This window comes from Xiphophorus hellerii, chromosome 13, assembly GCF_003331165.1.
Source record: "Xiphophorus hellerii strain 12219 chromosome 13, Xiphophorus_hellerii-4.1, whole genome shotgun sequence".
Classification (NCBI taxonomy): domain Eukaryota; kingdom Metazoa; phylum Chordata; class Actinopteri; order Cyprinodontiformes; family Poeciliidae; genus Xiphophorus; species Xiphophorus hellerii.
The window spans coordinates 493989-518968 of NC_045684.1; the positions used below are offsets into that span (position 1 = coordinate 493989).

At 45.1% G+C, this 24980-nt stretch overlaps 3 protein-coding genes across 8 annotated transcripts; 1 reads left to right on the top strand and 2 right to left on the bottom strand.

Annotated features, from left to right (window-relative positions):
• Nucleotides 1-1490: 1490 nt before the first annotated feature.
• Nucleotides 1491-4243, top strand: meaf6 (MYST/Esa1-associated factor 6). Of its 2 annotated transcripts, XM_032580345.1 has the most exons (8): nt 1491-1675; nt 2470-2585; nt 2683-2770; nt 2859-2904; nt 2980-3172; nt 3441-3470; nt 3889-3922; nt 4014-4243. In XM_032580345.1, the coding sequence occupies exons 1-8, from the start codon at nt 1586-1588 to the stop codon at nt 4026-4028; spliced, it is 612 nt and encodes a 203-aa protein (XP_032436236.1). In that variant the 5' UTR covers nt 1491-1585; the 3' UTR covers nt 4029-4243. The 2 variants fall into 2 exon arrangements, with proteins under 2 accessions (XP_032436236.1, XP_032436237.1); XM_032580346.1 differs by lacking the exon at nt 3441-3470.
• Nucleotides 4244-8834: 4591 nt separating this feature from the next.
• LOC116730763 (four and a half LIM domains protein 3-like) lies at nt 8835-18435 on the bottom strand. Of its 4 annotated transcripts, none has more exons than XM_032580232.1 (7): nt 18308-18435; nt 16785-17061; nt 13684-13848; nt 11490-11664; nt 10793-10962; nt 9833-10019; nt 8835-9091 (listed from the first exon to the last, which is right to left on the bottom strand). In XM_032580232.1, the coding sequence occupies exons 2-7, from the start codon at nt 16926-16928 to the stop codon at nt 8940-8942; spliced, it is 993 nt and encodes a 330-aa protein (XP_032436123.1). In that variant the 5' UTR covers nt 16929-17061; nt 18308-18435; the 3' UTR covers nt 8835-8939. The 4 variants fall into 4 exon arrangements, with proteins under 4 accessions (XP_032436123.1, XP_032436125.1, XP_032436126.1 ...); XM_032580234.1 differs by lacking the exon at nt 18308-18435 and adding an exon at nt 15771-15830 and having other exon boundaries at nt 16785-16860; XM_032580235.1 differs by lacking the exons at nt 16785-17061; nt 18308-18435 and adding an exon at nt 13941-15357.
• A 599-nt stretch (nt 18436-19034) lies between these two features.
• On the bottom strand, nt 19035-23825 carry LOC116730762 (ras-related GTP-binding protein C-like). 2 transcript variants are annotated; one of them, XM_032580230.1, is made up of 8 exons: nt 23661-23823; nt 23346-23618; nt 22586-22789; nt 21342-21541; nt 21158-21272; nt 20945-21087; nt 19931-20079; nt 19035-19513 (listed from the first exon to the last, which is right to left on the bottom strand). In XM_032580230.1, the coding sequence occupies exons 2-8, from the start codon at nt 23535-23537 to the stop codon at nt 19356-19358; spliced, it is 1161 nt and encodes a 386-aa protein (XP_032436121.1). In that variant the 5' UTR covers nt 23538-23618; nt 23661-23823; the 3' UTR covers nt 19035-19355. The 2 variants fall into 2 exon arrangements, with proteins under 2 accessions (XP_032436121.1, XP_032436122.1); XM_032580231.1 differs by lacking the exon at nt 19035-19513 and adding an exon at nt 19550-19572 and having other exon boundaries at nt 23346-23825.
• Between the last annotated feature and the right edge of the window lie 1155 nt (nt 23826-24980).

The following is a 24980-nucleotide window of genomic DNA, read 5'->3' on the forward strand; positions in this document are numbered from 1 at the left end:
GCAGGGAATGACCAAAAGGAAAAGCTGGATCTGAGATAGAGACGGATGATGATTCACATATCATACAGCGTCCTATGGAGTGCAGTTACAATCAAAAACTAGCAATAATTTGGGTTATTTAGCCTGTTAGAAGATAAAAAACATTTCAAATTATATTTTCACTGTATTCATTTATTTATAGATATTACATTATCAAGCTAAATATCAAGTATACCAACTAAATGTTTAGCTCCAAACTAAATAGGTAGCTAGCATCTAAATATTTATTTAGCACCTGTAAACTTTAGTTTTCAGCTAAAATCTCCTTCTTCCTTCATCATTAGTTTTCCAGACCTTCTGAGGGTTTTCTAGACAAACTTGTACCTGAACATTTTCAGGCTGTTGGTTACCAGTGAAGGCAGGATGAGCTCAGGTTAGCAACGAGAAACGTAGCTGCTATGTTTCACTGTGACCACTAGATGTCACCCTCTCTGAGACAGCGAGCCTTTAAATCGGAAGCAGCTCTGCCTGGTGAAATGAAGCCAGCCTCATTGTGCATCACAGCCTGGGTCTGTTTCCACTTAGTCACATGACACACACACACACACACACACACGCCCACACACACACACACACACACACACACACACACCCCATCCTGCCCTGCAGCAGTTGGCAGAGTTTCTCCTCTCAGCTGTTCCTGGACCAGCAGCAGCTGCTGCAACATGACCATCAGTCAGAAAACAGCTGACCTTCCACAGCAGCTGATTCATTCTCACACTAATAGACAATAAAGGGATGGAAAATATAATTTATAACTCATGTCAAGCAGGAGGAGCTGTAGGAATGTTTGAGGCTTCGGGCAGTCCTTTGTCCCAACATGAGGATTGCAGTAAACTGAAACATACATTTTATTTAAAACAAAAAAAACCTAATAATTAATCTGAATGTCTGAATCAAACTTAATCCTTTTTCTGAAGCTAAAATGTTCCTAAAATGAAGCTAAAATCTTTCTAAAAGTGTGACTGAAGAAGAACATCCCATAAACCCCCAGCTCTGGCAGTGTTTCTTCTAAGTTTTTCTGATGAAGAAGGAAGAGGAGTCAGGTTTTTCTGATGCTCTGATATGTGTTGCTACTTCACTTTGACTTGATGTTTTCCTTCTGGTAAACTTTCCCTGCTTTTGGCTCTGTATCGGCTTGGAGATTGAGAATATTCTTGAATGCAGCAGAAAGCATTTCCTGGTTGTTCTCCAGCTCCACAAGTCATTAGGAAACATTTAAGGAAACCAGAAATGTTTGGAAAACTTCGATGGATAAATGCTAGTGATAAAACTTTGAACACGGTGAAGTAACAATTAAAACTAATCAACTTTATATTCTCTGCTGTTAAATCGGCATCTTCGCTGATCAGATCTCATCGAAAAACATACAAAATTAACGTGAAGCTGCAGATGGAGTTGTTGTCATAGTAACTGTTTGAATCCTACTGGAGTCCTGCCGTGGTCTGGAGCGCCCCCTGCCGGATGTATCGGGACCCTGCTACACTGCAGCCTGGTGCTTCTACCTTTTCCTCCGCTGCTGTTTTCCAGAAAGCCTCCTCCCGTCATGGCGATGCACGCTAAGGCCACCCCACCTCAGATCCCGGACACCAGGAGGGAACTAGCGGAGCTGGTGAAGAGGAAACAGGAGCTGGCTGTGAGTAGATGTGGATTTTGGGGGGTTTATTCGCGGAATTAGTCGCTCCGCCATTAAATGAGGCCTGCATGCTAAGCTAACGGAGGCTAAGTAGCGTTTTGCTCTTGGTAACTCAACGGTTACTTTCCTTTTAAAACGCATCTAAAACTATATTAGAAAATGATTGAATGGATAAAAAGCCCAGGTAGTGTTTCCTAAAGATTTACATATGTTTATTATCGTTGAAACATTCAGAATAAATGTGTTAATAACGCTCTGGTGTTAGCATTGAAACATGCAGCCGCCAACGGTTTGACTGAAATCTCGCGATATCAATATATCATCCAGTCTGTTAAAGAGGACATAATTAACTGATGAAATTAATATTATTTAATGACTTCCAGAAGAACAAACATAAGCGTATGTCTTATAAGCTATAAACATAAGCATTAAATTTAAAAAGAATAGAAATATCTCTTATTGTCCCAGAGTGGAGAAATTTAGCTGCAATTCAAATGTGAGAACGTGCAGACACACAACGGTAAAACAATATATTTATATAACAATTAGAATAAAAGAAAGTAAGGACAAAATACAACATAAGAAAATATCACAGTATTCCAATTAAAACTAATTTGCAGTTTACTACACTAAAGAGAAAAATGTTTAAGATGAACACTCTTTACTAGAAATTAGAAAAACTAAATGGGGTAAAATTTGATTAATTTACTTTTTATTTATTTATTTTATCCAATAATATTGATTTTGTCCAAACATGCCCATCATCTGAACAGCTGTCTGTTTCAATCTAACAGGAGACGCTGGTGAACCTGGAGAGACAGATCTACGCCTTCGAGGGCAGCTACCTGGAGGACACCCAGATGTACGGAAACATCATCCGAGGATGGGACCGCTACCTCACCAACCAGAAGTAGGAGTAGGAGGAGGAGGAGGAGGAGGAAGGTCTGACGGGTTTTACCTTCTGATGTTTGGTTCTGATGACCAGACCCTCCATTTTCTTTACACAGGAACTCCAACAGTAAAACTGACAGAAGGAACCGGAAGTTTAAGGAGGCGGAGCGTCTGTTCAGCAAGTCGTCTGTGACGTCTGTTGCTGTGAGTTCTGTTGTGTCAGGTTCTGGTCCTGGTTCTGGTTCTGTGTTGAGTAGCGGGCTCATGCCGGTGTCTGCGTTGTGATGTGCAGGCGGTGTGCGCGCTCGGAGGGATCCCGGATCACATGAATGAAAAGCGTGAGTGGTGTTTAACCGTCAGACCGCCGCCGCAGCGCCCCCTGCTGGTTCTGATGTTCTGCCGGATCTCTGCAGGCGAAACCGGCAGCGGCACAGAGAGCGACACGTCTCCGGACCTTCAGAACCAGGAGAACGAGCCGAGCCAGGACGACACGGAGGACGTGGACTCGGCGCTGCAGGACCTGAAGCCTCAGAAAGCCGCGTCGTCGTCGTCGTCCAGCAGTCACCACGGCAACCACAAGAAGAGGAAGAACAAGAACAGACACAGGTACAGAATCCACAGCAGGTTCTGACGGGCCCGATAACGCTGGATCCTGCAGCAGCTCAGAACCCGCACAGGCTCATCCAGTTAGAAGGTCTGAACCTGTAGAACCCGGACCCGACTGCCGGTTCAGAACCGGTTCAGACCCGATTAGTTCCAGAACCATGTGAATGATTGTCACCGGGCTGCAGCTGCAGCAGGTCGGCGGTCTGCCGGTCCGGACCGTCTGATGAACTAACAGCTGCTGCTCTCTTCCTCCATAACGCTCCCTCAGCCCCTCCGCCATGTTTGATTATGACTTTGAGTAAGTCTGAAATTTACTTCCTGCCTGCTGCCTGCTCTGCTGTTTCCACTTCCTGCTGTGATGTTTCCATTTCCTGTCTGCTGTTTCCACTTCCTGCTGTGATGTTTCCATTTCCTGTCTGTTGTTTCTACTTCCTGTCTGCTGTTTTTTCTTGCTGTTTTGTGAGATTCTTACTGCATGGCCCGGTTCTGATGCGTGGCCCGGTTCTGATGCATGTCTGTGTTCTATCAGAACTTTCTCAGCATCTCTTGTTTCACTCCAGAACCGACTCATTGCTGGTTTTACTCTAAAGGTTCTGTTTGACCCTTTTGGGTTCCAAACTTCTTCCTGGTTCTGTAGTGGCTCCGCCCTTTGCTTTCCCATCCAGAATCAGAACCTCCGGTCCAGAACTAACCGGGTCACTCTGTTTTGTTTTCAGGTTCGACATGAAGGTCAACAAGAAACCCAGAGCTGTGAGTAGAGCAGAACCAGCTGTACGGGTCAGTGGGGTCCCATAGGGGTTCTGGTTCCGTTGACCTTGTTTTGTTCTGTTCTGTTCTGCAGGATTACTCCACCTGATGGACCGGGTCGCTTCCGAACCTCTGCAGACCAGCGTGTTTCTGGACTTGAGTTTGAAACATTCCCACCTGGTGTCCTGGTTGTGTCCGGATCAGAACCACCAGAACCATCCTGTATTTATTGTTCAGCTCTGTCTCATGTTTTTCCCACCAACGTTTTTCTTTGTTTTATCAGCTGTTTGTTTTACAGAAAACCAATAAAATGTTGGAATCAGATGTTTGATTTCTGAAAGTTCTGCTGTCCATCACCGGGCCGAGCCGGCCCGCCCGCCAGACGACCGGGTTTTTTCAGATCTGATCAGTGATTTTTTTCCGAGTGGAGAGCAGAGTCGGGTCAGACAGTAGACATGACATTCGGGTCAGAACCAGTCTGGGACCAGGTTTTCTGCATGTATTTTAGGTCTGAATAATAATCTGTTAGGCCTTTTCCTAATAATCTGGTCTAATACCCGAATAATATTCATTCGGGTATTAGAGACTTAATCATAATGGAGACTTTTGTATTTCTCCATAAAATTTCAACATCGTTGGATTTCTGACTGATGTAGTTCCTGCTGTAGTACATGTAGCTGCCAGCAGGAGGCGCCAGAGGCCTGTTCCTCCAGGTCGGTTCTACCTCTGGTTCAGTGACGTGCGGTGAGGTCATAGCTGGTGAGGCACTGATTTAATCATAATCAGATTTACAAATACAGACTCCCTGCATGTTATTGTTTATTTACGGACATTTCACGCGTGCGCACAACGCTGGAGGGCAAAAGACTTCCTTTACATGCTATCCATAGCCGCGGTGGAATAATTCCGTTAACTCAATGAAACCTGGAAATGTAGGTATAAATAATTAATTTAAAAACCGTTGAAGTACAACTCAAAACCACTTCTGTCTCGCTCTCTATATCGGTAAAGCTACACACAGACTCGTTGCCGTGACAACAACGCCACTTTATCATACATTTCCAGTCTCCCATTTCGGCCGGGAAACTACCGTTTTTTACCCGCCGTACTCCCGTGTTATTTTCCCGTAAATATCCCGGATTGTGCCGCCGCTCACGTTAGTTTTCTCCCAGGTCTTACGTTAAGTCCCCCGGTCTTATTACGTTACTCTATGTTCGCGTCCCTTCTTACGTTTCATGTCTCTTGTCTCTCAGACTCTTTTAGGGTAGAAATGTAGTCATCCATGAAGGAAGCAATAAATACACTCCTGATCAAAATCTTAAGACCAGTCCAAAAATTGCAAGAATTAGCATTTTGCACCATTGAATCTTAAGAAGGTTCTAAGTAGAGCTTCACAATGTTAAAAGGACAAATCAGTGCAAGAGACAAGAACATTTGAGCTGGGAATTGTCTGAAAACTGCATTTACACTCAAACATGATTTTTTCAGCTGATCAAAAGTTTAAGACCATAGTCTTTAAAAGCCAAAAGCTGTGCAAACATCTGGATTCCATGTCATTTTCTGTGAAGTCTTTACACTGTCAAGACCTCCTGATGGCAAAAGCAAAAAAGCTCACTGACTTTGAACGTGGTAGGATTGTTGAGCTGCATAAGCAAGGCCTCTCACAACGTGCCATCGCTGCTGAGGTTGGACGCAGTAAGACAGTCATTTTGCATTTTTTAAACGATCCTGAGGGTTATGGAACAAAAAAGTCAAGTGGTAGACCCAAAAAAATTTCACCAGCTCTGAGCCGCAGGATCCGATTGGCTGTCCGTCAAGACACGGGACGATCCTCTACCCAAATTAAGGCCATTACTGGTGCTGACTGCAGCCCAATAACCATCAGACGGCATCTGCGAGAGAAGGGCTTCAGAAACAAAAAACCTCTTCAAAGGCCACGTCTTCTTCAACGCCACAGAATTGCCCGTTTGGACTTTGCAAGGGTGCACCAAACATGGGACATTGAAAGGTGGAAGAAAGTTGTCTTCTCTGATGAGAAAAAAATTAACCTTGATGGTCCTGATGGCTTCCAACGTTACTGGCATGACAGGGAGATCCCACCTGAGATGTTTTCTACACGGCACAGTGGTGGGGGCGCCATCATGATTTGGGGTGCGTTTTCCTTCAATGGAACAATGGAGCTTCAGGTTGTGCAGGGGCGTCAAACAGCAGCTGGCTATGTGGAGATGTTGCAGCGGGCATCCCTCATGACTGAGGGCCCTCGTCTGTGTGGTAATGATTGGGTTTTTCAACAGGACAATGCTGCAGTTCACAATGCCCGCCTAATAAAGGAGTTCTTCCAAGAGAATAACATCACTCTTTTGGACCATCCTGCATGTTCCCCAGATCTAAACCCAATTGAGAACATTTGGGGATGGATGGCAAGGGAAGTTTACAAAAATGGACATCAGTTCCAGACAGTGGATGCCCTTCGTGAAGCCATCTTCAACACTTGGAGCAACGTTCCCACTAGCCTCCTGGAAACACTGGCATCAAGCATGCCTAAACGATTGTTTGAAGTCATCAACAAGAATGGTGGAGCTACTCATTACTGAGTCCTTTTTTCTGACACTTTGTTTCTGTTTTGGGGGGTTTTGGTTTTTTTTTTGAGCTATGGTCTTAAACTTTTGATCAGCTGAAAAAATCATGTTTGAGTATAAATGCAGTTTTCAATTAATTCCTCGCTCAAAAGGTTTTGTCTCTTACGCTGATTTCTTCTTTTAACATTGTGAAGCTCTACTTAGAACCTTCTTAAGATCCAATGGTGCAAAATGCAAATTCTTGCAATTTTTTGACTGGTCTTAAGATTTTGATCAGGAGTGTATGTCGCTACGCTTGTCTGATTTACTGTATGCTAGCTCGCTGTCTCTTACTCTGCAGACGTGGAGTCATAAGACCAATCTCTGGGATCATGAGCGCCCCCTGCCATGAGGCAAGAGAACTGTCTGCTTCACCTCGAACCTGTTCTCTGCCGTTTCTAATCGCTCCTCGGCACACGAACTGTACATTATATAAATAAGCTAAATTATGGAAAATCAGTTAATGTTTTTAACCATTTTATTGGCGGCGTACAGACAGCACAGTGAGCCAGAGGTTGATCAGTCCAGGTGAGGCTCCGCTCGCTGCTGCCTCACCTGCTTCTCTTCTGGGCATTTGAATGGGAAAATGTGAAAATTAAGTGATTTTGAAGAAAAAATAATTAAAATTGGTTAAGATAAATGAAAAATAAAAACTTTAGGGTACAAAGTAGAAATATAAATGATCTTATATATTATTTTTCCATAATGACAGGTGAGGCTCTGCATGTCGCTGATCTGGTTGCTTAGAAAATTCAGTTTTTAATAATAAATCAGAAAATCTCTGAAAATTATGTGATAAACCAATGAAAATTGAATCCACATAACTGAACCTCCAGGTTCTGGTACTGTTGCTAGTCTGGGTCGGTACCAAGTCCAGCTGGAAAATGAGACCAGTGTCTCCATGAAGCTCTAGAATGTTCTGGTGGACGGTAGGAACCCAGTGGACGAGAACTAGCAGTTTATCACTGACTGGGAGGGTCACTGGATGTCCAGATGACGTTGAACCAGTTCTGGTTCCCCTCAGCCCGGGTCCGATCCTGGTGGACCTGGATGTTCTGACTCCTGCTGAAGTTGATCCAAATTCCTGAATGAATTCTGCTTAACAATCTACTCATGGCTGCTGTTTTCCCTGGTGCTGCTGCACTTTGTCCTTCCACTCAACTTTCTGTGACGCTCAGATACAGCACTCTGGGAACAAACGGCGTCTTCAGCAATCTCCATCAGAGGTTAGTAATTATTAGTGAAGATGATGAGCAGAACCAGTCACTCAGAACCAGAACCTCCCCGATGACGTCACCGAACGTCTTCACGCGAGTTTGACCCGATAATAAACCGGGCCTGAGTCACTGGGAGGAATGGACCGAACCGGAACCGCTGGGATGACCCAGAACTCACAGGCGATTTATCTGAACCACAGCGGGTCGCTGGTGACTAAAAATAACTGAATAATCAACTGCAGCACAGCTGGTTCCGAACAGGACGGGATCAGAGGAACAGAACTTGCAGTGTTAACGGATCCAGATTTGAAGAGTTTGTAAAGTTACACGGTCAAAAAAGAACAAGAATAATTTGGGTTATTTAGCAATATTTAGTTAGCAAGCTAAATATTCAGATAGTGAGCCAGTTAACGAGCCCGGCGGGCCTCCGGTGAGTGGGCGGGGCCCGGTGGTGAGTGGGCGGGGCCCGCTGGGACCGGAGAGGAAGGTCAACCAGACTGGAGAGGAGTCATGGGAACGCCTCAGCCGCGCTGACCTCAAGTCAGATCATAAAGTCCATCAGAGTCCGTTCACAGCAGGAAGCCGTCAGAACCTCTGAGCCTGACCTCCGGTTCCGTCTCACGTCCTGCATGAGAGCCGGACTCTAAGCAGAACATCTGACAGAGAGTCGGCCCGGTCCAACATAAACACAATCAGAGGAGCAGCACAGAGGTTCTGATCTGTAAATATTTAGATGATTACATCACTGGTGACATCATGGATGACATCACGGAGGGGCGGTTCCCTCTGATCTTCCCAAAGATACATTTATGAGCCGGGAGGTTCTGGTCAGAGGTTCTGGTCAGAGGTTCTGGTCAGAGGACACAGGAAGCGCTGTGACTCTAATATCAGAAATTTGATTTTAATCTCAGAAGCTGCTGGGATCAGAACCGGGCCGACACTCCAGAATCTCCTGAGCGTTTCCCAACTCATCCAGCAGGAAACCGGACCATCTGCATCAGGTTCTGGTCCAAGTCGACCTTCAGAACCAGAACCAAGTGGCCGACCTGGTTCTAATAATGAATAAAACCAGACAGACGGTTTGGTGTTTCAACCTTTTATGATTTGTGCAGTGTGATGATCCGGTGAGCAGAACTAAGTCTGGTGTTCGGAACCAGTTCTGGTGTTTGGAACCGGTTCTGGTGTTCAGTCGTCGCTGTTGCAGTCGGCGCAGAGGATCTGGTCCCGGTCGGGGAAGAACCCGGACCCGACCAGCGACACGGAGCAGCGGGAGCATTTGAAGCACGGCTGGTGCCACTGGCGCTCCTCGAACGACACGTACTTCCCATCGCCGAAGCCTGCAGAACCGGGTCAGAACTGGGTCATCCGGTTCGTTTACAACTAATATCACTTCTGATGCTGCTGGATAAACCTGGACGTTTTCCTCTGCAGAACTTCAACACATTTTACTGCAATAAAAACTGACTTCAGTACTCCTAGTGTTAATGTGTTTTTGGCAAAAGGGTTAAATCATAACATCTGATTTAATATTTATAATGATGCCGTCAAACTGACAAAAATAAGTTATGCTTAGACTGATCCGGGTAGAGGATCCTCAAATTTTACTCAAATAAAAGTAAAAAGTGTGTTTTAGCTAAACAATTAAAAAATGTTTAATTCCCCCAAAACTTATTCAAATATAACTGTTTATGACAATTTATATAATCATTTCTAACTATTTATGAGTATTTATAACTATATATTTAGTAGCCGCCTCTGCTCACATAAAGCTGGAATAAAATGTAATGTAATTGAAAATGATTTGTTGTTTGTCTTATTACTAGACAGGAAGTCACGAAACCAAAACAATCAAAAAAATTTAAATTAAAGTATTAGTGATATTACTGATCGCAGAAAGATGGCTGCCTGATCAATGAGGCGGCCATCTTTCTCTTTTCTCTCATTATCAGTTTCTTTCTGCAAAGATTTGATTCTCCAGATGAAACCTGATGATTATTTCTGCTTGTTCTTCCTGCAGGTTCACGTTTCCTCCAGGCTTTTATTGTGGCGGGTCACCAAGCAACCTGCCAGAGTCTCACCTGTGATGGGCGCGTTGCACGCGGCGCACTTCTTGGCGTACAGGTTGCTGAAGCATCTGACGCAGAACGGCCGCTCGCCCTGCGAGGTGAAGGTCTGCCCGGCCAGAGGAGAGCCGCAGCCGCAGCACAGGAAGCAGTCCCGGTGCCACACCTCGCCCCGGTACGTCAGCCCGCCTTTAGTCAGCGCCTGCAGCGGGGCAGAACCGGGTCAGAACCGGGTCAGGACCGGGTCAGGACAGGGTCAGGACAGAGTCAGGACAGGGTCAGAACCGGGTCAGGACCGGGTCAGAACCGGGTCAGGACAGGGTCAGGACCGGGTCACAACCGGGTCAGAACCGGGTCAGGACCGGGTCAGAACCGGGTCAGGACTGGGTCAGGACAGGGTCAGGCCAGGGTCAGAACCGGGTCAGAACCGGGTCAGGACAGGGTCAGGACCGGGTCACAACCGGGTCAGAACCGGGTCAGGACCGGGTCAGAACCGGGTCAGGACTGGGTCAGGACAGGGTCAGGCCAGGGTCACAACCGGGTCAGAACCGGGTCAGGACCGGGTCAGAACCGGGTCAGAAGCTCCAGACAGCATGAAGCTGAAAACCAACACCGTTAAAACAACAAACATTTTTCCTTTCAGGTTAGAAAACGTTTGTAAATCAGTTTTACCCAGAATTCCTCAGTCGGCGTTTTTAGCTCAGACTGGTTTGGGTTCGAATCCTGATGAAGCTTTTCACGTTTCTGTCAGAAGGATTTATTCAGCTAGCAATCGCTCACTGAAGGAATGCTGGGTTTCACTTTAGATGTAGATTTTCTCTTATTGAAAAAAGAAATTCAATTATTTATTTGCATAAATATTTGAGTCTATTTCTCAAACTGTGTGAAAAATGTGCAGAATGTATCGTTTTCCAACCGATTAATCGTCAGAATAGCTGCAGCCCAAAGCGAAGCGTTGAGCCGGTTCTTCCTCACCTTCCTGCAGTGGCTGCAGCGCGGCGCCACCTGCTGCTCGTAGCAGGCCTGGCAGTAGAAGCGCCCGGCGTCCGGGACGAAGGCCTCGGCTCCGATCGGCTTCCTGCAGCCGCTGCACAGGAAGCAGTCCTCGTGCCACGCCGCGCCGTCGTACTCCAGCATCCGGGATCCTAAGGGACAGACGCCGCTCCGATTGGACCAGAACCAGAACAAACTGCTGGTCTGGATGCCAGACAGGCTGAGGGAAAGCAGAGCCGCAGCTCGGCATGCGACGGCGCTCTGAAGACTCTGGAGTCCATCAGCTGCTGGAGCCAGAACCAGAACCTTTAATCACCGGGTTTTATGACTGCTTGGACGGGCAGCGGGACACGAAACGAACTCGGCTGAAACTCCAGGTCCATTGGGGATAGGAGGCCAGCACCAGCACGCCTGGACCGGGCCCAGAACTCTAAAGAGCCCTACAGAACCCTACAGAACCCAGGTCATCCTGCCACAGCAGGCTGCCTGTTTAATTTCAGCACTGCTGCCATCTAGGGGCCGGAGGCTAGTTTATCAGTCAGACATGAATAAAGACAAAATAAAAACTTCATGTCAATGAGGTCAGCTGGGTTCTACCCACCGGTCCCACCCCTCTGCAGGCTCCGCCTGTACCCTGCTGCAGGCTCCGCCCCTACCCGGCGGGAGGCTGCGCCCCTACCTGGCTGGACGCTCTGGCTGCAGGCGGCGCATCGGGAGGAGAAGCTGCTGCAGTAGCAGGAGCTGCAGAGCAGAGCGCCGCCCTGCTGGGTGAACGACTCGGCAGCCAGAGAGCGGTTGCAGCTGCAGCACCTGAAGCAGTTCTCATGGAAGAATCTGTCCTGGTGCACCAGCTCCTGCAGAGACAAGGAGGAGGTCAAAGGTCGGGGGGGGGAGTCACATTTAAACTAAAATTAAACGTTGAAACATCTGAAAGTTCCTTAGAGACGACAGACGGGTCCAAACTTCTTCTGAGCGTACAATCCATGCAGCTCTTTCAAAATAAAAGTTCTGTTAAGTTCTAAGTTCTTCAGTGATGGTTTCCTCTGTACCACATGATCCAAGTCCAGTCTCATCCGGTCCGGTCCGGTCTATTCTGGTCCGGTCTGGTCTGGTCCACTCCGGTCTATTCTGGTCCGGTCTGGTCTGGTCTATTCTGGTCCGGTCTGGTCCGGTCCGGTCCGGTCCCATTATAATATATTGAAAATATGCTGAGAATAAATAATTCTGTGTTTTCCTTTTATCTCTTTTAGCTTGTTGCTAAGCTAAAGCTAAAGGACGTGACATGATAGGAAACGCCCTCTTTAGGGCGGAGCTTAAGTAGAGGCCATTTTGTCTGCTGGCTGCAGCGAAATGGACCGGCTGTATTTTGGTTCTAATGGATTCATGAATTCGACTCACTGACTCTTCAACCTCAGACACCAGGAACTTGGAGAAGGATAATTCTGTTCTTGTTCTGGTCCAGTTCTGGTTCTGGTTCTGCTGATTGTCCGGCTCTGAGTGGACCGGTGCTTGGTTCACGTAGATCTGTGAGAGTAGAAGCTGCTGAGCCCCCTGCTGGGCGGCTGCAGCGGTGATGGACAGCTCCATTAAGGCGACGGGAAGCAGAGCGATGAAGATGCGTTGTTGTTTATCTGAGCGGAGGAAGAGGAGGATCAGAGCTGGAACGGGCCATAACTCACAGCCTATCAGAGATCTGCTGCTGTCTGCAGCTGCTTCCTCCAGAGCCGCTTTTTCCCACTGAACCTGAAGGCCTCATCCGTCAGGTTCCTTATCTCCAGGATGTGGAGCCGCCGCCTGCAGACGAGCTGAAGGTCTAAAAACAACCAAAGGAACCATTTCCTGCTGGTTCTGCTCCCGTCAGGGATGGTCCAGCTGGAACCCCTCACACCAGGTCAAAGGTCAGGTCCCTCTGCACCCACAGGACCAGCCATGTTCTGGTCGATTAACGTTCTGATCTGGTTTCCATCCGGTCTGAACGGCTCAGCTTCAATCTGAATCAATCAGACATTCTTCATAATAAAATTCAGTGATATAACACACTTTAACATTAATTTAATATGTAATAAATTGATAAAATGGCATGTGATGCCATTGTTTTGTTTTAATAAATTGAAGTTTTTTTTTACCAAGTTTATCATAAAAACTATGTTACTGTATCAACCAGTTTATAGAATAACTGTTCTGCTAAAGTAAGTATATATATATATATAGGCCTTTATATATATGTATATATATCATAACTCCAGATCTCCCAGGTTAAAAACGTTTCCAAAGTTTGGGGTTGAGAAATGATTTTCAGGATGTGACGTCAGAGGTATATGTGCGTCAAAGACAGAAAACGTACGTTTCAATAAATGTATTAATCTGTGGAGGATCTAAGGGATATTGGGAAATATAAATATAAATAACTTTCTCCTGCGCAGTTATTTCTTATCTGACGTTTATCTGCGTGCCCCGGTGACGTCAGACAGTCAGAAATCAGTGAGACGAAGCGACGTCGTTACGTCAGTCCAAACTTTAAATGTCGCTCATGTCACATATTTCCATTTCAGTAAACTCAGCCAGTCAGAAATAATCTGAAGGGTTTCAGTTATCTGGGGAAATGTTCTGCTCCAAAAAACAGAAACTGTTTGTTTGTTTGTTTGTTTGTTTGTTTGTTTGTTTCATTCATTTAGTTTAAAATTAACATGTTAACAGGAGCGAGACGTTTGAATGAAAGTGTTTGAATGATGCGCGCTTTGCCTCTTTAGCTGCTGTGTTAATTTATTAAAAATAATCCCATTTAGTTTTTAGTCAGCAGGAGGCCGCAGGCTGCAGATCATCAGCAGTGACCCATAGCGCCTGGTTCCGGTCCGGTCGCGTGCAGGACGTACCTTCTCGTCGTATCCAATCAGCTGCTTGCACTCCTGGCAGGTGTTGGCGTGGCGCCGCTGGTAGCAGCGGACGCAGAGCGGCTCCTCCGCCACCCGGATGAACGTCTGTCCGCTCAGCGACTCGCTGCAGCTGCGGCAGCTCGGCGGCTCGCTCATGGTTCCGACCTGCGGGTCAGAAAGCGGGTCAGAACCAGCGATCTGGACCTGCGGTTCTGCTGCCGCAGAAGGAGGGTAGAGTTCGGTTCTGGTAGCAGAACCTCTGCTGGGTCAGAGGAACAGACAGGCTTCCTCCTGGAACGTCCTCAGAGGTTCGGGTTTCTATTCTGGTTCGGCTGCCGACCCGGAATGCAGAATCAGAACAATGGACTTCCTTCCTGCTCGCTGCTGGACTTCCAGCTCAGAAACATCTGCTGCTTCTTTCAGCAGAACTTCCCCCGAACCCGACTGGGTCGGACGTGCAGAGTGGGACCACAGGTCTGGTTCTGGTTCTGGTTCCGGTTTGGCCCTGCAGCTCAGACATTAAACAAAAACATTCCATCCTGTCAGTTCTGGTTCTGGACAGGTTTACGGACCGGCTCGGTTCGGCCCGCTTGGAAGTGGGAGCCAGATGGAAAGTGTCTCCGGTCGGGTTCCGGTGTCAGAACAGTCTGGATCATCAGGCGTCATAAACCCGTCCGGACCAGAACCCGTCAGAGCCTCTGGCCCAGATTACATTCAGAACCTTTTATGGAGATTTCACTGCGGCCATCTGGACCGGCGGCCCGGCTGGCTGCTCCATCAGAACCTTATGTTTCAGAACATTTAACAGTTTCTCCGGACCGTACCGAACCGGACCGGGCGAGTGAGAAGCTGGAAGATGGAGGTTCCAGAACCAGGTCCAATAAAGTTCTGAATACTCTCTAGAAGAACTTCAATAGAAAGTTCCGGATCATTTCCAAGCTCTGATGAACAGAATGACTGTAATTGTAGTCCTTTTGATTAAAGACTACAAACATGGCGGATCACAGGAGCGCAGACAGGAAACTACAGCTAATGTTTTTATTCAGTCAGATTTTCTTCCAGAAACTGAAACTTCCCGAAGCAGGACTGGATCAGCTGGTTCTGGTTCTCTACTGGACCCGTCAGTCTACCAGCAGAACCATTAAAACATGATCAGAACTGATCCAGCAGAACCAGGAGAACCGGGTTCTGATGTCTGAAGCATTCTGGTGTTTTAGGTTTTAATGATCCAGCATGTGGGCCGATGCTGGAACCAGAACCAGCAGAACCAGTGGAACCAGCAGAACCAGTGGAACCAGCAGAACCAGTCAGCTGGTTTCTGTCTGACCAAAGTTCTCCAGGATCCAGCTGCTGTCGGACTTCCAGAATGTTTTCCATAACTTACATCATTGTTCCTTTAATTAACTAAAAATTCATAATTTTTCTAAAATGATTTGAGTTTTAAAAATTAAAAAAGTAATTTCATCTGTAAACTCAGTTCTGCCTCCACCAATAGAACCTGATATTTTTCTTCTTCTAATTTAATGGAACAAAGTTTTCTTATTTTTGTAGAAAATGATTCTGTGAACCATTTCAGAACCAGAACCTAAATGGATCTTTAAAGGTTTCATTTTTAAGGAACGTTTCCAGAACTTTAAAGTCCAAATTAGCTGAAACTCGCAGGATGTTTGTGTTCTAAAAAATAAAAGACTTATTTCATTAAATGTTGCGGCCGCACAATATCACACCAAGTCCCACAAAGGGCCCCCGCGCCACAGCTTGGGCACCTCTTCTTTAGACTCCAGGTGTTTTAATTCTTTTGAGTCGAACCGGGTCAGACCCGTCCTGCTGTAGCCCGCCGAACCTCCAGGACGCATCAGGAATGTGACTGCGGTCGGAACAGAACCGGCGCTCAGCGGACTGTAATGGGTCGGAACACGAGAATGGAAACTATGAGCCGTTCAGGAGGAACGTTTGGATCTCCGCAGATATGGCGGGAATACGTCTGTTTCGCAGAACGGACCGGAACCGCCTGCAGGGGTCTGACTCATCAGAACCGGGTGAGAGATTTGGGTTAAATCAGGTCCAGCTGAGCTCATCTGCTTCACCTTTGACCTTTTCAGCTTCCTGCTGAGCAGCTAAACCTGGAAACGTTCCGTCAGTCAGACCTGTTCATACAGAACGTTCAGTTACAGAACGGAGGACGTTACAGAGAAAGGGTGAAATATTTAGCTCCAAAATAAATATTTAGCTTGTTAACTTAATATTTAGTCTGCTAACTATGCTAAATATTCTTTTATTTTGAAGATAAGTATTTAACATAGTAACTAAATATTTAGCTAACTCAGTCATTTTATTTGAAGCCAAATATTTACCTGAATATTTAGTTAGATAACTTAATAATTAGTTTGAAGCTAAATATTTAGCTTGGAAGGTAAAAATTTAGTTGGAAGCTAAATTTTGGTTTGAAATTGTGACATTTTTAGAATGAATAAGTGAAAATATGACTTTTAAAAATGAATTTTGTTTGTTCCTCTGATCTCAGGCTAAATAAACCAAATTATTGCTGCTGGGAGGCGACAGAACGTTCCCAACATTCAGATTCCTGTTTGGTTTTCACTGGGATGGAGAAATATGAATTATCATTCTGCTGATGTTAAGGCAGAAGGATTTCCACAAAATGGACCAGAAATACTCTAGAACAGAACCGAGTTTATGGATCTAAGTGGTAAAATTCTCTGTTTTTAGTTCATCTTAGAGTGAAATGTGACAAAATTGTGACAAATAACAAAACTACATTACTACGTTACTACAAACTACATTAAATTATAGTAAAAAATAAACGTAAGAGAAATATTTTAAGCGTTCTGTGCAGCTTCAGGGCTCCCTGCAGCACAGTTTGCTTATGCCTTGGTCCGGTTCTGAGTCTGCTTGAACCTGGAACCAAACATTTCCTGACCCGTTTCCGGTCAGAAACCTTCAAGTTAATTAACCAATCAGCTCCGAGCTCGAAGTGAGGACAGGTGAGACTGTGCGCCTGCGCAGCTCACAGAGATTAAACCTTAAATGTGACCCCAGATGACCCCTGGTGACTCTAACCGAGTCAGTAAAGGCGAACTTACCGTCGTGGATCTCCCGGGACTCCTCGCTGCTCCCACGCGTCCGGAATCTTCCGTGAAGTTTCCACGGACTGAAGCGGAGAGGCTGCGGCGCTGCGGCGGGGGAGGAGCGCACCGCCTCCTCCCCCGCCTCTTCTCACGTCCCATTCTTCCTCAATTTTATTTCATTATTTATGATCAGATTCAGATCGAACCGGAACCGAGTCAGGTTCTTTAATGAGAATTCAAACGAACCCTGGTGACGCATCAGGAACCAAAGTTCACAACCGAAGCGACAAAACTGAGCAGAAAATCAGACAGAAAGAAAGAAAGAAAGAAAGAAAGAAAGAAAGAAAGTGAGGAACTGAAAGTAGAAAATGTTACTATAACAAGAGGATTTTCAAATCCTAATTTAAGTTATTAACATATCGATTTAAGGGTTGGACTTTTGAGTTATTGTAATGTTTAATTACCTTCGTAATGAAATTTTTTCACTTTTTAAAAAGTTTAAATTGGGTTAAAATGTTATTACCACAATTTAGCTCTTCTGTCAGAAGAGCAAATTTTATAATACAAAACTCAAAAGCAGAAAACATTTCTTGTATAAGATCTAGTTTTGAAAAATGTTTCCAAAAAACATTAATGAATTTAAAAATAGTTCTGTTGTCTCAACATCCGAGTCACAAAACGCAGGATCTGTTGTTCATAATCAATTTCTTTTGCAGAAAGTCCTGACGAACATAAATCTCACAAAACTTTGAAATGAATTTATTAGTTATGATGAGAATAGCGCGCCCTGTCGCGGGAGCGCGCATCGCTAAACTCTCGCATATTGATGAGGAAACGGACTGAAATCTGACCGAAGAGGAAACTTTTAAAGATATTCATAACATGATCACGTTTCTTAACCATGTAAGCCATAAAACGGTGGGTTTTAAAGTAACGACACTTGTTCTCTGAGCTTCTGCTGTAAGTTTCATATGAACAGGACAATAGACAGGGGACGCAGATATTGGCAGGCTCAGAAATTAAAATGTATCTCCCCACATTAATAGACTAGACAGTAAAAGATGATATAAAATGTTCTATATAAAGGGATTCTGCTTTGTAATGCTTTAAGCTATTATGGTGTTAAAAGAAAAAATCGGGAAATTTCAAACCATCTGCGGAAAACATTTTCATCAGACACTGAAAAACGTTTGACTCATATGTGTCAATAAAGGTATAAAAACCGTATTTATTTAAATTAATCTGCGAAATAAAACCCACCGTTTTATGGCTCACATGGTTAAGAAACGTGATAATGTTACAAATATCTTTAAAAGTTTCAGCTCCCGCGACAGCAGATGCGTTTCTCGGCGTAACACCTGTTCATGTTAGAGAAGCAGGATGGAGGTCTGCCCGTTCATTAATCTACAGGTGGAGTTACTGCGCCCCCTGCCGGCGGAGGATCGTAGTTCCAGCAGGAGTTCTGATCAGATTCATTCACCAATTTCTAAAGTTGACTTTAAACAACAAATCAAAGCTTCAGAGCATTTCTGCATCACCAGCATCAGGCAGATGATCTGCTGGAGTCGTGGTTCTGGTTCTGATGGTTCCAGTTCGGATCCAAACAGCTTCACTTGTTGGCACAGGTGTTCACAGGGGCCTGCTTAAAAACACACACACACAAAACACAAGACGGTCATCGAGAAAACTCTGTTTTTGCACTAAATTTTCCAACATTTATTACAGATTAATATTTTTGGTCTCAAATTATATACATTTCGAAATCGTATTTACTAATTGTTTTCTGAATTTTCAATATGGCCGCCACGGTTATGGAAAATGAATTTTTGCACCAAAATAACAAATGAAATGAATCAGTTTGGTGTCAAATCATAACCCATATATTTTGAACCAAATCAAACATTTTCTTGATGTTGCGTTTCCTTTTTCAAATGGACATTTTTCAAAATGGTTGCCATGGAGAATGTTAGAACGTTCTCCATGGCAACACTAAAACATTCGAACCAAGAAGTTGGATTCACTAACCAGGAATGTTGAACTGCTAAACACATTAAGAAGCTCGGAGAAGCTAAACCGCTAAAATAAATGTGATGGTTTTGAAACATAAAAACTTTATTGTTCTTCAATGGAAACAAAACACAAAGTTCTGCAGAACCTTTTAATTAAAAATCCACACCAAAATAAAAGCACCAAACTGATCTGTGGCTAAAAGCTTCTTCAGAACCAGTAGAGTCAAACTGGTCCGGTTCTGGTTCTGTTCTGGTCAAACTGGGTCAGTTCTGGTCAAACTGGGTCAGTTCTGGTTTTGTTCTGGACTCTAAACTCTAACCTCACACTGAGAAAGGAAGGCCCGTCTCCACTGACGGAGGTTCTATGGGTTCCAGTTGGACCTGCTGGGAACCAATAAGCTGGGCTTACTGGGAAGCATTTCAGCTTCCAGAACCATCTGCATCCTCAAGCAGAACCTGGAAAACAGATCCAGACTTGGAGTTTTCCAATCGGTTTCCTGTCTGTGTCTCTGGGAATAATTCTGTGTCCAGCTGTCTGGGTCTGGAGGTTCTGGAGGTTTCCGGGTCTCCAGCAGCTTTACACTGCGCTCCCGTTAAGAACCGGGTTCTTCTGGGCCGACTGCTTGGTTCCGGAGGAAGTAGCCGACGTCCAGACGGCACCATCGAAAAGGCTTCCCACCTCAAACACTTCGTGGATCGCCTTCCGGAAACAGTGGAAGTTATAGTCGATCAGACCTGGACAGGAAGCAGAACACGGGTCACTTCCTGTTGGGCCTTTAAGGTTCCTCAGTTTTCTACAGAAAACAACAAGATATTTTATCCTACAGAGGACGGAAAACTGGAAAAGCACAGACAGGAAGGAGAGGAGGACAAAAGGAAAGACTAAAGTCTAGAACAGCGTTTCCCAATTCCGGTCCTCAGGCCTCCCTGCTCTGCATGTTTTAGATGTGCCTCTATTCCAGAGCAGCTGATTCAAATGATTGCATGACCATCAAGTGCTGCAGAAACCTGTTGATCACCCATAGATTCAATCCAGGTGTGTAACAGAAGGGAAACACCTAAAACATGCAGGGCAGGGAGGCCTGAGGACCGGAATTGGGAAACGCTGGTCTAGAACATGTTTTTGTGAGTGAGAGCGGAGCGACCAGAGACCTTTCCTCTCCAAGCTCTCCTCCCTCAGGATGCAGACCAGAGCCAGGAACCTGGTGACCTCCTTCAGGTAGAGAACCGTGGTGTTGTTCAGCCTGATGACGGCCAGAGACTGGTCATCGTAGGCGCCGCCGCCACCGTCCGCCGTCAGCCTGGAGGAACCATCAGGATCAAGAGAACCATCAGAACCATCAGAAACATCGGAACCAACTAAAACTTTACAGAACTATGGATACTATGGATTAGTTGAATTATGATTGGTTGTCGATTAATGATTTATTAGATTAACAGTAGTTCCAATCTTATCTAATAACCTCGCTTACACCTTGTTTCATTGTTGTAGTTTGGCCGCCAGCCAGCAGGGGGAGCTGCTGGTCATCCTGAAGCAGAGCCAGAAACAAACATGGCGGGCACATCAGAAAGTGTCCGGTTTGGGAAGTAAAATGCTTTTAAGCGGTTCTGTTTAGAAATATAAACTCCATAAGATCCATAAGTCTCTCCTTAAAGCACCGTCAACGTCTCCGTTAAAAATGACAGATCTGCCCAGAAGGCGAAGATTTTATGACAGACAAACAGAGGAGAAAGCTCTAAGCCCCGCCTCCTGCCCAGTTTCCCTTCTGTGAAACACAAAACAGAAAAATTGGAGCTCGGTTTATTATGAGGTCTGTCGTGAATTAATGAACCGGGAAAAAAAAGATGATAAGGAATTATGAGTTTCACATATTTTATTCTTTTCCTCTTTGTATTTTTCTATTCAGCGACCTTAGAGGTTTCTGTTTTGTTACATTTGATGAATATTTGTAATTTTATTGATGTGAGAAAACCACCTTTTTCTGTTGATTCAATCAGTTTTTAATACAGCAGACACAAAATAATGTTGGATTATTTTGTTTTTCTATAATTCCACATGTTATTTTGTCCTATCAACTTTAGATCAGCTCATTAATCTGTAACTTGCATCCCTAATCAGAACCATCTCGGTGAAGTTCTGATGGGACCGGGTCCGGTTCTGCTCACCCGTAGATGCAGGAGACGTCGATGACGACATCGATCATGTCGCAGCAGAGTTCGTAGGTCTGCATGTCCACCGGCGAGCTGTCGGTGGCGATGTAAATCTTACTGACCACATCAAACAGGAAGGCCTTCTCGATGCCCGAGTGCTGCAGAGTGGACCGGATGTTAGGGACCGGACCGGACCGGACCCGGCGTGGCGGCGGCACTGGAACCTACCGATATGAAGATGTTGAGCAGGTTCTCCAGGGTGGGAAGCTGAGGGATGAGTTTCTGCACCACCTTGCTGAAGGCCTCGAAGATGGAGTGGTCGTAGATGCTGGTCAGGTAGAAGCTGCGGATCGGAGCAGGGAGACGGTCAGAACCGGTCCAGATGAGCCGGTTCCGGTCCGGTCCGGCTCACCTGAGGTGCAGCTTGTCCAGGCTGGCGTCGGCCAGGTCATCGTTGGCTCGCTGGTGGACGTCTCGCTGCGTCTCGATCTTGTGGTCGTCAGACAGTCCGTCCACCTTGTGGATGAAAACCTCGAAGTTGATGTCCGGGTTGACCTTGTAGGCCCTGGAGACGGTAAGGTGCAGCCGGCCCAGAGCCTCCATGTAGTCGTCCTGAAGATTACAGCTGATTATAATCCAGGAAGCATCGATAGAGGACTACAGAACGATGCTGGAGGAACTGAAGAAACCGCTGATCTACACAAACCAAGCGTCTGCTCTATGACTGAAACGATTAATCAGACTGATCTGATTACAGCTGCAGTAAAAACAACCAATCAGAGCCAGGAGGCGGGGCTTAGTGCTGTCAGTCAATCCTCCTGAAATCACTGCTAAATGTGCTAATGACAGAGAAACTACTTACTGTTACAGGAAAACCGTTCATTCGCCGTCATTGATGGCTATGCTAACTAGCTTTAGCTTTCATGACAGGCTATGCTAGCTGCAGCGTAGCAGAGAGGAAGAGCAGTATGAGCAGCGCCACAGGAGACTGTGATTGGCCTCCTGGCGCTGACAACCAATCACAGTCTCCTGGCTCTGATTGGTTGATTCTAGTTAGAACTGGGAGAACATGGAGATTTTCTCAGATTTTCTGTTTCATATCCAAACATGACAGTTTGAACAAATAAGTAAAGAATATTTTTACAAAAGTTACATACTGCAGCTTTAGTGGATTATTGGAATAATCAACTAATTCAGTAATTGGAGAATATAAACTCCAGAAGGCCATTTACTGAACGAACACTGAGCAGAAACCAACATGTAAACATTTAGCATTTAAGTCTTTATAGTTTTAGTTTCACAATCTGTGAAAAATCTCCTGTTATCACATTTTTCTATCCAGTTATTAATCAGTGACCAATAATTGATCATCAGGTGAGCTCTACGCTGTGTCGATGTTCAGCTGAGTTTTTCATGTTAGATTTTTTTTGATCAAACATTCACCAACAGAACGCTGTTATTCAATTTTTGGCAAAAAAATGGGATTTTATTTAAAAAGGGAATTAAATTATTTTCTAAAGAATAAAAAAAGTTTAAGTGGTTAAATGAAAAACCTGCAGGATGTGAATTTATCAGATTAATGGTCAGGATAATGGATCAGAACCTCTGTTCTGATTGGCTCCATGAGGGTCAGGTGACTCAGCCCTGACCTGCTACCTGAGCGTCGATGACGAAGATGAGCGCTCCGGTTCCCTTGAAGATCATCTCGCTGTCAAACGTCGGGTCGAAGAAATCCACCTGGCCGGGGAAATCCCAGATCTGGAAGCTGACGAAGGAGCTGCTGGAGACGTCGTCCTTGTAGATCTTGTTGGTGCTTTCCAGGAACAGCGTCTCGTTGGGAGACATCTTATGGAAAACCACCTGGACCGGGACACAGAGGGCCACCATGTTCAATTATTACATTTATTTATGCAGCACATTTCAGGAACACGGAGCTCAAAGTGAAAACATAAAACATTTTAAACTTCATACAGTTATTAGAAATGTTCTTCAGCTGACAGAAGGCCGACTTTGTAACTGTCTTTATGTGGCTCTGAATGTTCAGGTCAGAGGTCAGAGGTCAGGATCCAGCTGCAATAACTAAAGCTGTGCTGACTCTAGATCTATAACTCTAGATCTATAACTTCAGTCTTGTTTCAGTTCAGCTGGAGAAGGTTAAGGCGCATCCTCACTTTGCTTTGTTCTAAGAATTGGTAGTCATGGTAACTAATCTTATTTCCTGTCATAATCTGAAGTAGAACCCGAATTAAACTGTTACTTTGATCTGGTCGGAGTTTAACAGAACCGCTTGATTTGGATGCAGACAGGAGGTAAAAACCAAAGAACATCTTCAGAACCAGGACCTGTCGGTCCGGATCACAGGGAGTTCTGGATCAGAACCGGTGGTCAGCCTGCTGCTGGGTCAGAACCTCGGTACCTTCTGGATGGAGGACTTGCCGCTCCTCCTCAGACCCATCAGCAGGATTCTGGGTCTGCTTGCGGACGGGTTCGCCTCCTCCGGGTCCAGGTCCAGGTCCTGGTCCTCCCCGCCATAACCGAAGCTCTTCGGGAACGAACCCACCACGCTGTAGCTGCTGCCCAGGGTCGGCTCCTCGTACTGGATATTCATCCTGGACCGGATCAGAACCCAGGCTCCCGGACCGGATCAGAACTGGACCCGCTCCTTCTCCGGACCCTGGCTCTCTTAGGCCTGCTCCTCCTCCGGACCCCGGGTCCCGGACCTCCACTAGGCCCGCTCCTCCTCCTCCGAACCCCGGCTGTCGGAACCCAGTCGACCCGAACCGGGACCGCAGCTTGTTGTTTATAGCTCGGAGGTTCGGACCGAATCAGAACATGTCGGCGCACCGGGTTCTGAGCGGCTCAGCAGCTGGACTGTGACGGGTTCGGTGTTCCAGAACCTCTGGAGCAGTAAGTTAAAGGGCTGCTAACAGTGCTAGCTTAGCTTCAGCTGGCTTCTGATTGGCTGCTCACTCTAAACACTAGAGTCACGTGACCAGCAGCTAAACCATCAAACAGGAAGCAGAGTCAGGCGGTGAGTTCCATTTTCTCAGGTTTTATAACAGTTTCAATATTATTTAAGTTTAATAAATAAAAAGAATCTGATTTTAAAGTTTTATTTGATGGATCTAAACCTTCAGTGGAGCAAAGCGCCGCTTCTGTTCCTATAAAAGCTGATTTTATTTGGCCTGTTTTCGGTCATTTCGCTCCTGTGAAACGACGCAGTGAACTAATGTAACATCCCATAATAATCTTTAGTCTCTGAGACGTTCAAACAGACCTTATCGGACATTCTGTAGACTTTCCTGCTGATTTAATATTAGAACCAAAGCCAGAGCAGAACCAGGAGCTGATTAGATATGAAGTTTAAACACAGGAGCGAGTCTGGACCAGATTAACGAGCAGAACCAGAATCTGAGATCAATCACTCTGAATGATTAAGATGCTGATTGGTTTGAAGTCTGCGGCACATCAGAAGTTATCATCATCATCTTCATCAACCTTTCATTATGACGGTTTGTCGTCAGTGCCTTGATTCAATCTGCTAGTTTTCCTACAGTTAATAATAAATGGAATTATAATCTGGATCTGACAGCATAGTGTTAGATCTGGGATTAAATGTCAACCTGGATTGATTGGATTTTATATTCCTGTCTGTAGATTAGTTCTGTTTGACTTACTTGCTGAGACATTTGTTGTGAATTTGTGCTCTATGAATTAACTGTATTATTATTATTATTATTATTATTACTTCAATATATTTTTTACTACAGTAAAGGTAAAACGTATTTGAAACAGAGACTGATGATAAAACCTGATTTAATTTTTATAAATGACATCAGACAGAAAAGTTTGGTTCAGTTTCTGGTATCTTAAAGAGTAAAATGAAAAACTTATATTAATAAATAATAACTAAATTAATTTAGAGTGAAAACTCAACATAAACTTTATGGGTCTGATGCTTACAGTGGGACCCATAAGGGTAACATCTGACAGAACTTCCTGTTTATTATTTTGAGTACAGATGGAAAACATTAAAACAACAAAGCTTGTG